The sequence below is a fragment of the Lactuca saligna genome, chromosome 6 (assembly GCF_052625555.1).
Source record: "Lactuca saligna cultivar CGN05327 chromosome 6, ASM5262555v1, whole genome shotgun sequence".
In the NCBI taxonomy this organism is placed as follows: domain Eukaryota; kingdom Viridiplantae; phylum Streptophyta; class Magnoliopsida; order Asterales; family Asteraceae; genus Lactuca; species Lactuca saligna.
The window spans coordinates 73,941,121-73,958,327 of record NC_136422.1 but is presented as its reverse complement, the minus strand read 5'-3'; the positions used below and the strand labels follow the sequence as shown (position 1 = coordinate 73,958,327).

The 17,207-nt window shown below is 36.8% G+C and overlaps 1 protein-coding gene across 1 annotated transcript; it reads right to left on the bottom strand.

Moving 5' to 3' along the window:
• Positions 1-317: 317 nt before the first annotated feature.
• On the bottom strand, positions 318-4,768 carry LOC145000570 (dehydratase family). Its single transcript, XM_078959815.1, has 14 exons — positions 4,031-4,768; positions 3,637-3,708; positions 3,465-3,512; positions 3,202-3,356; positions 2,921-3,115; positions 2,673-2,784; positions 2,508-2,577; positions 2,126-2,184; positions 1,916-2,039; positions 1,766-1,836; positions 1,414-1,515; positions 1,179-1,259; positions 842-1,000; positions 318-658 (listed from the first exon to the last, which is right to left on the bottom strand). The coding sequence occupies exons 1-14, from the start codon at positions 4,592-4,594 to the stop codon at positions 605-607; spliced, it is 1,866 nt and encodes a 621-aa protein (XP_078815941.1). The 5' UTR covers positions 4,595-4,768; the 3' UTR covers positions 318-604.
• Positions 4,769-17,207: the final 12,439 nt, after the last annotated feature.

The window sequence follows — 17,207 nt, the reverse complement described above, 5'->3', positions numbered from 1 at the left end:
AGCGAGAGGGAGATGAAGTCAGATGACAACCCTAGGGATACAACAAGCGAATGTGTTGGGATGTGAAGTGAAGTCGTTGGGGAAGATAAAGTAGTCACTAGAATCACCCCCGCCAATTTGAGAAGATAGAAGACGTAGTATGGCAGTCACAGCAAGGCTTCCGGCTAAAAAGGCAAAGCCTGTGGAGGCGCTTCGGTAAAAGGAAGCAGCTCCAACAGGTTACATGATGAAAAGGTAAAAAATAGTTGAACCGAAAATGTTAAGCAGTTTTCAAAAAAAATTCATAAAAGAAATTTAATTTCGGACAAACACGTAAATTGTGCCAAAATTTGAGATTGGAGATTACACCCTTAAAAGAATTCATCCACGTTTGCCGAAATATAAACCCACGTCTGTGGAACCGACCACTTTCTTTTTGAATTTATGTCGGTTTAAAATTTGAAATGAACATGATACATACAACTAACTCGGACCATTTCACAATGTCTGGATCCTCTAGTTTCAAATCTCAAAACAACCAAAAGTATGTTTGTAACACAAAGATAAATAATAAGCCGGAGTTGGAATAATTCTCTAGATCTTCTTCCCTAATCTCAATTCGCCTCTATGACTCATCTGTTACACATCCTTTCGAGGCTGATTGAACATTCCTGATGTACTGTAAAAAAAAAAAAAAAAAAAAAGATTGTTACATGATTTTATAAACACAACCATTGAGATATGAAAAAGTTTGAATGTGTGTTCATATTCATATCAATGTTTTCATGAATTTCATGGAAGAATTACATCAACTTTGGGATTTAAAATTTGGTGAATTTTTCACTTAAAGAACATAATGTACCTTGTAAAGGACACCTCTTTCAGCCTTATATGCAGGAGCTTTCCATGCTTTTCTTCTCTCATCCAGCTCTTTTTCAGTTAAGTCAACATCCATTCTCCTCTTGCTGATGTCTATAGTAATTACATCCCCGTTTTTCACTAGACCAATTGGACCACCTTCCTGCGGAAATTACGTTGTTGCCCTTTAAATGACTCTTCATATTCAATCAAAATAACCAACTTTTACTTATGTGGCAAATTTTGCGGTTAAAATTACCTAATTGCCCATTGGGTGGGTAGTTAAGTTAAGTTGCAAATTTTCATGGGGATAGAAGTTGGAAAAAGGAAAAAGATGAAACCTGTGCTTCAGGGCAAATATGTCCAACAACATATCCATGTGAACCACCTGAAAATCTTCCATCAGTTAATAATGCACATTCCTGCAAAATTTCACAAATTTATATCTCATCAATATTACAACTAATTTACACAATCTAAACAGCTTTTAAAAACAATTTGTTAGAAACAAGAAAATTTATAACTTTTTAAGCCCTAAAAAGAAAATTTATAAACTTTTTAAACCCTAAAAATTACCTTCCCAAGACCTGCACCCATTATTGCACTTGTTGGTGTCAGCATTTCAGGCATACCAGGGCCCCCTTTAGGACCTTCTCCTCTAATAACAACCACTTTCCCCTGAAACAAGATTTTATTCGAAAAATCAAATAAAGAAAATAACAAAAAGGGACTAAATTCAAGAAATAGCAACGTGCTTTTAATTAGTTTATCATAACATCTTACTTTCATTTGCTTTCTATTACTTTAATAGACTTTTTTTTTTCCTATTCAAACATTGTAATAGAAACAAATACAAGTAGAATTTGCTACAATAAACAAATAAATGAAAATACATTAATATTTCTTGAATAGAGTCGAAAAAGTATACCTTAAAACTCATGGGATCTTCAGAGATGGCTGCAATCATGGCTTCCTCCCCCTCAAAGACATATGCAGGACCTGAAAAAAGTCTCCCAAATCATTATTAATAAAACCAACTACAAATTTAAAAAAATAAATGTGAAAATGAGAGAATTACCAGAGAAATATAACCCTTCTTTTCCTGTGATCTTTGCTACTGAACCTTCAGGTGCAAGATTTCCATATAATATTTGAAGATGACCCGTTTTCTTTATCGGGTTTTCTGGTGTTTTTATGATTTGCTGGAAAAAAGTGACAAATCTTTGCTATATGAAATGAATTTTCAAGAAAATGTCGAATGTAAATCGAAAAGATTATGATATATCACCTGCCCTTCGGATAAAGAAGGGAAAAGTTTTGCATTTTCAGCCAATGTCTTCCCCGTGACTGAAAATAACCAGAAAAAAAATAAATAAAAAAAAAAAACAACTTAAACTCCTTAAAACTTGAAAAAAGATCGAACCACTTTATAAAAAATGCAAACAAAAAGCACTAATTTTGCAAGAATACACAGTTTTGGATAAATGGTGTCAAAAAAGATGGTTCTTTTGGCTATTAAATCTCCATAACTTGTCAAAAATTCTTAACTTTCATACATTTCAGAGTTTTGTAGTGTTTTCACAAGGATTTATTATATACATTGCAATAAAAAGTCAAGTACAATTGTTAATAGAGTCAATTAGTCAAACACTTGTTTCTATTATGCCAACCTGTAATACAATCTCCATCTAGATACCCGAGCTCCAAAAGGTAACGAAGAATTGCAGGTGTTCCTCCAATCTAATCCAGCTCAAAAGAAATAAAGAAAAAAAGTTTAGGGTATGCAACAAAAATCTTAAATTGTCTCTCAATGAGCTTAAATTTACGATTCTGACCTTATGTACATCTTCCATAACGTATTTTCCACTTGGTTTAAGATCCGCAAGAAACGGAACTTGATCACTAACCTTCTGAAAATCATCAAGAGTCAAACTCAAGCCAACTGATCTGCAATTAAAACAGTAAAATTTGCTTTTTATTTGGATTGAATTGCTAATAATAAAAGTTGTAATATGAATTATGAAGAAATGAAAGTCAAAATCAATTCAAAGAAAACATTAATCCAACCAATTTGCTGTTTTACCTTGCTATGGCAATCAAGTGTAATACAGCATTAGTGGATCCACCAAGCGCCATCACAGTAACCATTGCATTACGCATTGATCTAGGGGTAATTATGTCTTTTGGCTTCAAGTCCATTTTTAGTAACTCAAGAATATACTTTCCAGCTAAGCGACACTCATCCAACTTCAATGGATCTTCAGCAGGTGTTGACGAGCTTTTGGAAATACAAAAATAGAAAATCAGATGGTGAATCTGTAAAATTGCAAATAGAACAGTGTGAAATTACGAAAATGACCCTACCTGTAAGGAAGAGACATTCCCATTGCTTCAATGGCAGAAGCCATGGTGTTAGCAGTGTACATTCCTCCACATGCCCCTGCCCCTGGGCAAGAAGCACGAAGCACATCTGTTCTGTGTTCATCAGTTATGGAACCACTTACATATTCTCCATAAACCTATAAAAAAAAAAAAAAATAATAGCAAATAAAAAATTATTACAATTAACAAGAATTACTAAAAACAATTATGTAAATAGTAGCATATGAGCAAAACATTAATTATACCTGAAATGCAGATACTATATCGTATGTATGGCCTTGAAAATGACCAGGCTGCAAGAAAGTTTTATAGACCTTATAAATATTTGATGCATATTCATAAGCAATTAACAAAAAACAAAAATACCACTGAATAAAATTATATAAAGAAAGTGTTTATAAATTATACAAATCAGACCTTAATGGTGCCACCATAGATCATTATACTTGGTCTGTTCAAGCGCCCCATTGCCATAATCGTACCTGGCATCTGAAAAACAAAATATTTGAATGTATCTGATTATGTCATATAGAAGAAACATTTTCCCATGATTTTAAGCAAATGATTCATAATGACCACTAGAAATAAATATGTCAATCAAGATTCTTGAGAATGGCCTTTTTTTTAACAAGAAATGGGGTTAACTTTTTGAGATAGATTAGATTCCATAGCAAATCATAACCAACCTCAAAAAGATCGAAAGAGTTTACTTTCAACGTGAAAAGAGATTCCCACCAAGTATTTTACATAACTTGTAACAAAAACCCTTAAAAGAATAGTGAAGTATAAAAGAAATTGAGGGTTAACTTACGTTTTTGTCACAACCAGGGATGGAGATATTGGCATCATACCATTGAGCAGACATAACAGTTTCAATGCTATCAGCAATTAAATCCCTGGATTGAAGACTATAACACATTCCTCGAGTCCCCATTGAAATGGCATCGCTAACCCCAATAGTGTTGAACCTGAATCCAATCATTCCAGCATCTTGAACCCCTTCTTTCACAGCCTCGGCTAGCTTCAGTAAGTGCATATTACAGGTATTCCCTTCGTACCAAACAGATGAAATACCAATTTGGGGTTTTTTAAGGTCGTCATCGGAGAGACCTACGCCGTAAAGGACGGCCTGAGAGCCACCCTGTGACTTGGGTTCCGTGATTCTGGAGCTGAACTTGTTGAGTTTTGATGATGGGTCGACGGAGGAGACAGATTGTGGTGGTGGTGGGACTGTTTCGGTTGTAGATGAGGAGGCGGCGGAGGCTCGGGGTGAGAATGTGTAGGGTTTATGGGTAGTTGGGATGAGTGGTCGGAAAGTTGTGGATGGGAGAATGCTGGTGGGGCGGGGAGTTGGGGCAATCAAGGAAGCTTGCATGGTGGAGATTGTTGAAAGTCAACGGAGGTGCTGGCAGCAAGGCGGCAAGGCGGCGTGTTGTTGTTGAGGTGATAGGCTAGAATGAGTAAAAGGTAACTCAGTATCAGGGAAATGGGAGAAACAAATGGCGAAGTATGTGTGCTGCTCTACCAACCCTATACACCATCTCCACTAAAGTATCTTATTATTCCAACATATTGTTGACAAAAACTAATTATCTTGGTCACATATAATAAGAAAATTTTCATAAAATATTACTTGTTTTTAAAATATCATATTTATCTTTCTTAATTTTTTAATTTTAAAATATTTTGTTCAAACTTTTAATTTTAACAATTCCAAATATATATTAACTGTTTTAATATTATTATTTTTATTAATCGATTGTTTTACCTTTTGATTATTATATAAAGTCTGTAAATTATTTATTTCCTTTTCACCTTCACCTTTTATTCTTTCACACCACAATCACCCTCTAATTAAAAAGGAAGCATATAGGTTTCATGAGCAAGTTGTAGGCTAAGATCAAGCAATTAGTGTTGTAACAGAGGCATTATTGAGGTTTCAGACTGTTTTGATAAGATATTAACAGCTAACTACTTTGTTTATGTACTAGGGTCCTATAGATGTTGGAAAATCGAGTTTACCAAGACTCTCAATAAGCAATGGTTTGATGATGAGAAACTTATTATAAGAATCGATATGTATAAGTATATGGAGCAACATTGTAATGACCCGGATTTCCTAACATCTAACATAAGGGATTATTATGATTATTTCTACAAATTTATGAAATTCTATTAACTCATAAAAGTAAAAACATTTTATATCCTAGACAATAATCACGAGTTTACAATAAATTTTCAACATAAAGGAACAACATGGAAATACAACTAAGATAACAACATAATCAAAGTCTTGTGCTCATGTCTTCTCCTCTGGTACCATAACTGTTGTTACCTGAACCTGCGAAAAATGAAACATCTCTACAACATCAGATAACAATGTCTGGTGAGTTATATTCTTTCTATTTCCATGTTTATCTATTCATTCCATCTTTCACACTCTAATTGTTCTTCTCTTTTATCTCATTCTCTGCATTTTAAACTCTTCTTCTCATGGCATAGATGGTCTAATCTTTCTCATCTCATCACATCTATTTTTTTTCATGCCTTAGCATTCTATTCTCTCATTCCCATACTTTATGCTCTACTTTTCCTCTCTACTAGCACATACTGCTATTATTCCCACTCATCTATCTCTTCTATCTTTCATAGCCTCTTCTCAGGCTCATCACATTCTCTCTATATACTCTATATATTCCTTTACCTTTGTCTTTTCTATACTATACTCTAAATCTTTATATCTCCCTTCATACTCCGTCTCATCGCCTTTTTCCTCTACTCTTATCTATGCTCTATGCATGCTTTTCTCTTGCTCTACTTGCTTCATCTCATACTTCTCATCTTGATCCCTCACATATTCTTTGACATTCTATTTTTTTCATGGATTCCTTACTCTTTATCCCTTACATATTATCTCCAACTTCTTAAAAGAACTCCATTACCTTGTTTCACTCATGGGACCTTTTCTCAATCTTTTCTAACCATGCACAATCTTTAATTCCTACAGGAATCATCTATCTGCATCCCTAACAAGATCATCTATCTATGTTCCCTAAGGAACCATCCACTCATTCCCGTAGGAACCATATTCTCTATTCTCGAATGAATCTTTATCTCTTATTTCTGAAGGAATCTCCATCACTTGTCCCGGAAGGTACTTCTATCTCTTATCCCTGAAAGAACCATCTTTCTCTACATCTTTATATTTGTTATGTGACTCATTATATAAAACATGTCCTATGGACATTCTATCTCTTTATCTCTTCAGGAGATCTTATAATACACATCTAGTACTCAACTCATTAAGTACTTATTCTTTATCTATATCTATTGTCATATAGGTATTCTACACAATATCATCCATGTCTAGACATAGCTACATACACTTATAATTATATTACGTATAATCATTCTCTATCCCTATCGGAAATCTCTTATGTATCTACAAATAGAATTTATCATCATCCACTTATACATAGGATTGTAATACTATAATCCCATCCGTTCTTTATCTACTCTCAAGAATATTACTCATAATACTCTTGTTCTTTCTCTATACATATTTGTATAATTTGGTTATACGCAAATGCTCATATACATGATCTTAAGTGTATAATCACAAGCACACAATCTTATGTAGGATTATAGTACATATAATCCTTTTCTCTCTTTCTATTTGTCATGCTTAGATACATGAATATAACCATAGGTACATAATCTTATGTAGGATTATAGTACATATAATCCTCTTCTCTTTCTTTCTCTTTGTCATGCTAGGATACATGACTCTCATATATATATATATATATATATATATATATATATATATATATATGTTGTCACACCCCGACCGACGGCAGAAACAACGAGGGTTGACCTATGGCACAATCTCAGAACATAAATTTATCTTTCATTAATAATATCAATTACATCGACTAAACTAAAACCTATATATCTTCATGCAACTTGCTCTTCCTTGCGCTAAGCTTCCCTTCATCATATGAACACATGCGATTTTTGAAAACGTCAACTTGATGTTGGTGAGTTCACAAGTTTTATAAATATCGATAAAACTCTTTGAAAAAATTTAGGATCTTTGTTTATGAATATGTTTATCTTTCATTTTTTCCTTATTTCCTAGGATTTCCATATCTAATACTCCTATTTTTGTTTCCTGGATATTATCCTTATGACATATTATCTACACTAATATTATAAAGTTTTGTTTCTTCAGAGTATTTATTTCTTTTAGGATATGATACCCATCCCAAAATTTTATAATCATTTATCGAATCGAATCATACAACTACTTGAAGGCGTCCCTCTAGGCAGTTTAAATTAAGATTTTCTGAACAGTATTACCATGAGCCTCTATAATCGACGATGTGGACCGATGTATACCCCACACGATGCTTCTTCAGACGTCGAATAATATTATTTTTATACTTAAGAAAGTTATCCTGTCAGGATTGTAGCTAGCAATCACATGTGGGGGTGTTAGCCTCGTATAGATCTATACATATATTTTTGTCTCTCGCGAGATAAATGATTATAGGTTCGGGGTTAGGTGAATTTAATTAGCCTATAGGATGAATAATAACATCTCACTAATACGTGTTTATTTAAACTTAAGTAGGATTATCGTTTTTTCTTTCCCTTACTTAGTCTTTATTTGATACCAATTTCTATACACAATTATTCATGTATACTTAACTCTATATATAATAATTATCTTTTATAGATATTCTTTGATAGGTTATGTGTAACACCTGGATTCCTGGATGTAGGACTTGGAGATTTTGTGCATGTTGAAGGGGCTACTCGACGAGTTGGTTGGCCCAACTCGTCGTGTAGGAGTTGATCTGGATGCGCAAGTTATGAAGCCTACTCACCGAGTTGGAGAGTTGGACTCGACGAGTCGAGGCTGTTTAAACCCTAATTATTCGGGTTTACACCCTATTTAAATGGCTTTAACTCCTTCACCCCGCCTCCCTCATCACCCTATCATGTATATAGAGAAACCCTAGTGAGCTAGCCCATATTTTGAGTGTGTGAAGCCAAAAGTGTGCATTCTTGGAGGAAGCTTGAAGAGTGAAGAGCTTGGAACAAGGAGTCTTTAGATCTAGCATCCATATAGTTGTAGCACCTATTTGGAGGTAAAAAGTCCTTACCTTGGCTTTCCATTCCTTAGATCTCTTCTTATGTGAGTTTATGGGTTTCTGGTGCAAAATGAGGGACATTCTCGAGTTAAGTTTGCCCAGGGGGTATGAGTTTCAAATATGGACTTCTCTAGGTCCCATGTACATAAAGCTTCAAGATTTATGAAGCTTTGACCCGTCTTCATGTCCTAAATGATGGGTTTTGAGCATTCTAACACTTCCTAAGTGTACATGCAACCCTAATAACCTTGGATCTATGTTTGTCTAATTATCATGCAAAGTTGAATTCCAAGGTTATATTCCTATCTAGCATACATGGGGAACAATTTTTAACTTGAATGAAAGATAGAATAACTTACCTTGTTGTTGCTTATGTTCCTTGAAACCTTTTGAGCCTAGCACCCCAAGTGTGATGCCTCAAATGATTCACACAACACCAAATGCTCTTGGAAAGACTTTTGAGAGAATGCACACTTCTTGAAATCGGCCTAGCCCTCTTGTTTCATAGGTGTAGCCGATTTTGGTGGAGAATAAGATTCTTATATAGTGTTGACACATCTAGGGTTACACCATGTAAACCCTAATGTGTCATGACTCTTTATTTCCATGACCCATGGGTTTGTAACTCCCATAGAGCATCCATGGAGCATCCTATAGGTGGAACCCAACTTGATAATCCATGGAGCCTCTTAGCTCACTATATAAGATATGGATGATGTACATAATCAACCCATATATTTAATTAGTTATCTTTTGATCACTTAGTTAATTCTAAATTAATTCTTGATCAAACTAATCAAATAATATTATTAATATATTGGAACTTATAATATATTAATAATCTCCAAATGTTATTTCTCTCATTTAGTCTATCCAATTGCATGGTGCCATGCAACCCAAATGGACCATGCCGGGTCGGGTCACGTGCATACCAGAAATAGTTATGGACTTAGACACCTTATCCAACAGTCTCCCACTTGGATAAGTCTAATAACTATTACTGCAAGTATGACTTCAGGAACCGATCGACAATCGTAGCTCTTTTCAAGGTTTCTCGGAACTGAGAAGATGATGGTACGCCATTTAAGATAAGTGATCATATAACCCTCTGTTCTAGATATCAGCCGGACAAATACATGGAACAATGTCTTACTTATTGTCCAGCAGTTTGTTTCCCGATTTCCGATTTGTTTGACAAAGACCTTAATTGAACACATCAACTTAGTTCTGACCGAGCCCGGTACATAGGTCAAAACAAAATCATCGAGGGGCCCAGATATCAACTTCTAATCCAAGGAGGAGCAGATAAACTTCGACTCGTATGTTTGTTCTACCACGCATTGAATTATACACAAAAGCAAGTTTTATGACATCGAGTTACCAATGTGTTTTTGTACAATCAGTGCATAACCAACTTGTAAGTAACAAGTCATATCTCTAGGTTTGAAGACTTATATGATATTACCATCTCACGATCACTCGAGATAGAATTCCATGAAGTGATTCCAGTGAGCGTGGGTTGAGTCCAATGCTTAGAACTTATGAGCACTCATGATTGTTGTAGCCTTGTCCAACACCGTAGACCTCTGCAACCAATCATGACAGTCTTGATTCATACCTACTTCCGACATATGACCGACTGTGGAGGTTTGAATAATATGTTATACCAAACAACATTATTCTGGAAGTCAAAACATGCAAAAGAAATATAGTAAACGATTGACAAGAGATAGCAACACTTTACTCATAAATAAAACACCTTTTATTCATCATCTAATGTCAATTACACTTTACAAATTTCGAGGTTATCTAACTACTAAATCTAATATCAGGAGATGCTTAACCCGAGTCAGTCCCTTCGTGAGGGGATCTGATGGGTTCTCATCCGATGATACCCTCTTTGCCACGAGGAGTCCTTCTTCTATTCGATGTCTAATAAAATGGTATTTTCTGTCGATGTGTTTGGATCTCCCGTGATACCTTGGTTCCTTGGCTAAGGCAACAACGCTTTAACTATCACAGAAAATTTCCATTGGCTCTTTAATAGCTGGTACAACTCCAAGTTCTCCGATGAAGTTCTTTAGCCATATAGCCTCCTTTGTCGCCTCGCTCGCTACAATATATTCTGATTCACAAGTTGAATCAGCCACTGTCTCTTGCTTGGAACTCTTCCAAGAAATTGCTCCTCCGTTTAGGGTAAAGACCCAGCCCGACTGAGAGCGGAAATTATCCCTATCAGTCTGGAAGCTAGCATCACTATATCCTACAACTCTCAAGTCATCACTCCCACCGAGGGTAAGGACCCAGTCCTTAGTCCTTCGTAGGTACTTGAGGATATTCTTTACCGCAGTCCAGTGTGCCTTTCCAGGGTTCCCCTGATACCTGCTAACCATGCTCAGGTCAAAGGCTACATCAGGTCAAGTACACATCATAGCATACATGATCGATCCTACAACCGAAGCATAAGGTATTCGACTCATTTCTGCTATCTCAGCCTCAGTGCTAGGGCTTTGTGTCTTACTCAATCTGGCGTTACTCTGGATGGGTAACTCTCCTTTCTTGGAGTCCTGCATGCTGAATCTCTTCAGCACCTTATCCAAGTAGGTACTCTGACTAAGTCCAATTAGTCTTTTACTCCGATCTCTCAAGATCCTTATCCCTAGAATATAGGCAGCTTCACCAAGGTCCTTCATAGCGAAACACTTCCCAAGCCAGGACTTTACTTCCTGCAGGGTTGGGATGTCGTTTCCTATGAGTAGTATGTCATCCACATACAATACCAGAAAGCTAACTATACTCCCACTAGCCTTGACATACACACAAGATTCATCTTCACTCCTAGAAAAGCCAAATTCCTTGACCTTTTCATCAAAGCAAAGATTCCATCTGCGAGGCGCTTGCTTCAATCCATAAATGGATTTCTCAAGCTTACACACTCTATTAGGGTACTCGTTGCTGACAAAACCTTCTGGCTAACTCATGTAAACATCTTCAGCCAACTTTCCATTAAGGAAAGCGGTTTTGACATCCATTTGCCAAATTTCATAGTCATGAAATGCAGCTATGGCTAACATAACCCTAATAGACTTAATCTTGGCTACTGGAGAAAGAGTCTCATCATAATCCACTCCAGGAATTTGAGAGAAGCCGTTTGCGACTAGTCGAGCCTTATAAGTGTGTACATTACCATCCATGTCGGTCTTCTTCTTGAAGATCCATTTGCACCCTACAGTCTTACGACCTGGTACATTCTCAACCAAGTTCCAAACTTGATTGTCATACATGGCTTGTATCTCGCTATCCATAGCCTCTTTCCATTTAGCAGACTCGGGGCCTGCCATGGCTTCCTCGTAGCTGTTAGGGTCATCCAGACCTACTAGTGTCCCATCACTAATAAGTGTCTCACCTTCTGCAGTAATATGGAAACCATAGTAATGCTCAGGTACACTCCTAACTCTCGTGGAACGCCTCAGAGGTACATATTCGTCAATTGGATCAACAGGAGTTTCCTCCTCAAGTTGAGGGCTAGTGTTTGAAGTTCCTTCACCACTTGACTCTTGAATTTCTTCAAGATCAATTTGCCTCCCACTGTCTCCTTGGCTTATAAACTCTCTTTCTCAAAAGACTCCTATTCTTGCTACAAAGACCACATTATCACTATGTCTGTAGAAGAGGTAACCAAAGGATTGTTGTGGGTAGCCGATGAAAATACACCTCTCGCTTCGAGGTTCGAGCTTATCATGAGTCTCGCGTCTCACGAAAGCCTCGCAACCCCAAATCTTGATGTGGTCTAGTTTGGGTACTTTACCAGTCCACATCTCGTGAGGAGTTTTGGCAAATTTCTTTGTAGGGACTAGATTAAGGATATGGGCGGCAGTCTCTAAGGCATACCCCCAGAATGAGATTGGTAGCAAAGCTTGACTCATCATGGAACGAACCATGTCTAACAAGGTTCAATTACGCCTCTCAGCCACACCATTCAACTGTGGTGTCCTGGGAGGTGTCAATTGTGAGACAATCCCACATTCCCTTAGATAGTCGAGGAACTCTGAACTAAGATACTCACCACCACGATCGGATCCAAGCATCTTAATGTTCCTACCCAATTGATTCTCGACTTCCTGTTTAAATTCCTTAAAGCTTTCGAAAGTCTCTTACTTATGCTTGATTAAGTAGACATATCCATGTCTACTGTAATCATCAGTAAAAGTCAAATAATAACGATTAGCATCCCTTGTGGCATGTTTGAATGGTCCACACACATCCGTGTGTACAAGATCCAACAAACCTTCACCCCTCTCACAAGAACCTGTGAAGGGTGACTTTGTCATTTTTCCAAGTAAGCATGATTGGCAACTATCATCTGACTTTAGGTCAAACAACTCCAAGACTCCATCCTTTTGGAGTTGGCCTATGCGTTTATTGCTTATATGTCCAAGACGACAATGCCATAAGGATGCTTTATCCAAGTTATTATTATTAGGAGAATCAATACACAAAACATTATTTCTTAAGTTATCTACAACAGATACAGCTTCATACACACCATCACAAGGTAATGCTTTAAAATAAAGAACATTATTAAAGAAAGCATTAATCGAACCAACTTCATTATCAAATGAAAAGGTGAAACCTTGTTTATACAATGCATGAAAGGAAATAATATTTCTTGCCATTTCTGGAGAATAACAACATTTATTCAAATCTGAATTTAACCCACTACTTAGCGACAAAGTATAAACTCCAATCTTGGTGACAGGTGTAACTTTCCTATTCCCCATGATTAAGTTTATTCTTCCTTGCTCCACATTCTCACTTCTTCTTAGTCCCTGCAAGTCACAAAAAATGTGAATACCACAACCGGTATCAAGGACCCAAGATTTAGAATGGGGTGAGTTATTAGAAATGATAGTGTAAATACCTGCATGGTTGGGTTTAACTTTCCCATCCTTCACATCTTGCTGGTATTTTGGGTAGTTCCGCTTCCAATGTGATTTTTCATGGCAATAGAAGCATTCAGCCTCTTTTGGGTCAGAAGAAGGAGTGACGAAACCTTTCTTGGTTCCACTTGAAGAAGAGCCATCAAGGGTCCTAACCTTGGTACCCTTCGAAGAACTCTTTCTCTTCTTCCCTCGACTTTTCCCGATTGCCAAAACCGGAGTAGAGTTTGAAGTAGGAGTGTTAACAACCGACTTCCCCTTAAGACCTGTTTCAGCGGTCTTGAGAAGTCCCTGAAGTTTTCTGAGTGTGACCTCTTCCTTATTCATGTGATATGTCATGCGGAATTGATCATAGCACGATGGTAAGGAGCGCAAAATGATATCTATTACAAGCTCCTCAGGGAAGTTCACATTAAGCTTCAGCAATCAATCCACATACCTTTGCATTTTCTGCATGTGGCTCATAACGGATTCCCCGTCCTTCATCAAGGTTGTTATCATGGAGCAGATGATTTCATACCTCTCTTGTCGTGCACTTTGATGGTATCTTTCCATCAGATCTTGGTGCATTTCATAAGGGTAGAAATCCTCACAGGACTTTTGGAGTTCCGCTGTCATCGTGACCATCGTGATGCATGCCACTTTCGTAGCATCCCTTTCATGTGCCTGAAAGTCAGCGATCTCCGGAGGAGTTGTAGTGGTCTCATCAATCTCCTTAAGCTCCTTATCAAGGACATATTCTTTGTCCTCGTAGCGGGTAATCATCCTAATGTTTCTGATCCACTCATTGAAGTTGGATCCATCAAAAGTGACTTTCCCACACAAGTTCATAAGGGTAAAGGAGCCATTTGGATTAGAGCCAGAAGCAGCATTGTTTGAAGACATCTGAAGGAAGAGGACAAGATTAGTTTAGATATTAAGAGAGTCCTTAATAAAGCACCCAAATGTAATATTAAGGCTAGGATCCAATCACAATATATTATAACTTAGAAGAGGTATGCCGTAATCCAAGCTATAACATATTTGAAAGGTAGGTGAATGACGATTCACCAATTTCTACCACGAAAACCGAAATATTAGATATTAGGTTTTTGATTGGTTCTTAGAAATTCCTAGATTCTTTGAGATTCAATGAACTTTTCAAAGGCATGTTTCAATCTCGAGTGTGCCCTCCAAGTTTTGTGACTGGGATACCGAGGATCACAAAACGAGGTGTGAAGTAACCATGCAAATCACTTGGTACCCTTAAAGTTTATCACTCAATTGATGTGCCGGTAAACCACACACGCTCCACCGATACTATAATAAACATTAAGTCACCCTTTACCTACCTTGTTAAGTCCAAGTTAGTGTGCCAGTTAACCACACACGCTCCACCAACGACTTAAACAAAGTGTAAAGTGTAATTTCATGGATTAGCACCTTATTCACATTTTTCCTAAAGTAACTAAGATTGGGAATTTAATAAAACATTTAGTTACTTTATAATATTCATCATATTTTTAATGAGAATTTATAAGTCCTTGTCTTACCCGTTCGGCTAACGACCCTCCACCAGTCAAGCGAGCGGTGGGTGAGAGTGGACACCCATTAAGTTGCCATTTTATAGGCAACAACCTTATACCCACCTTATAGACCGGCTTCGTGAATGAGGCGTACTAGCGGTAAGACGACTTTGTTCTTATACATATATATATATATATATATATATATATATATATATATATATATATATATATATTAAATTATAATAATATAAGTATAAGGGTTGAATTTTAACTTTTAAAATTCTAGGGGTTGGAACTAAAGTTTTAACAAGACTTTACTTGTTCCAAAACTTGAGGGCAAGTTTTGTAAACTTTCAAAACTTTTCATTTCTTGTAACTTACGAGTTTAATAGAGTAATAAAAATGAAGACTCTTCATTTTTCTAACTCTTGTGTTCTTTTAATGGTTTTAATTCAAGTGACTTTTGGTTTTCCATAACTTGAGGACAAGTTATGGACTCCATTAAAACACATTATGATCAAGAATTAATCTACCACATAGGTTACAAATAATTCCTATGATCATCTAAACATCATAAGAACAAGAACATGAATATGAACACTTTCATAAATCAAAATTACACTTAAAACTTTGTAATTTTGATAACTCGTTGTTGTAAATGAATTAGCAAAGACATTACACCATCTAAAACAAGTTTTCAAGTACCAAAACAGTTTAGGGTAATGCTTCTAGGCCATTTCCAGCAACTAAAGTCGAAAATCTGCACTCTATGGCTCCTACTCGCCGAGTGCATGAACCTACTCGACGAGTAGGTTGAAGATACAAGTGAACTCGACGAGTCCCCCCATGGACTCGGTGAGTTCAGCAGGAAGATAGCAAGTTTTTCAACTTTTTTCAACTTTTTAGCACAAATAACAAACAAACAAGCCTAGGCTCTGATACCACTCATGGGTTTTGAGCATTCTAACACTTCCTAAGTGTACATGCAACCCTAATAACCTTGGATCTATGTTTGTCTAATTATCATGCAAAGTTGAATTCCAAGGTTATATTCCTATCTAGCATACATGGGGAACAATTTTTAACTTGAATGAAAGATAGAATAACTTACCTTGTTGTTGCTTATGTTCCTTGAAACCTTGTGAGCCTAGCACCCCAAGTGTGATGCCTCAAATTCTTAACACAACTCCAATTGCTCTTGGAAAGACTTTTGAGAGAATGCGCACTTCTTGAAATCGGCCTAGCCCTCTTGTTTCATATGTGTAGCCGATTTTGGTGGAGAATAGGATTATTATATAGTGTTGACACATCTAGGGTTACATCATGTAAACCCTAATGTGTCATGACTCTTTATTTCCATGACCCATGGGTTTGTAACTCCCATGGAGCATCCTATGGGTGGAACCCAACTTGATAATCCATGGAGCCTCTTAGCCCACTATACAAGATATGGATGATTTACATAATCAACCCATATGTTTAATTAGTTATCTTTTGATCACTTAATTAATTCTAAATTAATTCTTGATCAAACTAATCAAATAATATTATTAATATATTAGAACTTATAATATATTAATGATCTCCAAATGTTATTTCTCTCATTTAGTCTATCCAATTGCATGGTGCCATACAACCCAAATGGACCATGTCGGGTCGGGTCTAGTACATACCAGAAATAGTTATGGACTTAGACACCTTATCCAACACTAAACCCCTTCTTGAGCTTAGTTTTGGGTGATTTAGCCTTATGAGGCCTTACATGATTGTAAAGTTAGCAACTTTATGTGGTAACTCCGTCCTAGGAGGTTGGATCTGGAGTTTGGAGCATTGGAATTGATAGGAATGAGTTTAATGAGAAAAGGATGAGGAACTCGATGAGTTGAGTTGGGTTTTCCTATTTCTGGATTCAGAGTGAACTCAACGAGTTGATGAGACAACTCGACGAGTGGTTAGGTTTTTTCCACGGTCTTCTGGACTCTGCATGGACTCGACAAGTTAGCTAGCAACTCGGCGCGTTGACTCGGGTTTTCGTGATTTATGAGTACTGAGGACTCGATGAGTTCATGAGCTGCACTCGATGAGTTGAGTCGACATGGACTATTGACTTGAGTGTTGACTTCAGTTGACTTTTAGGGTTGGGTCAAGTTGTGGACTCTGGAGAACATTGGGGGGGGGGGGGGGGTAAAATGGTCTTTCACCCTTTTCGGAGATTTAGTATAGGAGTTAGCTTAACGTTTTATATAATTGTTAAGTAAAGATGATTATGATATGTGTAGGTGGAGTCTAGACCAGCTGTTCGAGTGTGGGATATATTAAAGTTAAATGGGTTGACGGGTTGAAAACGGGTTGATAACTTTTATCCAACTCAACCTATTTAA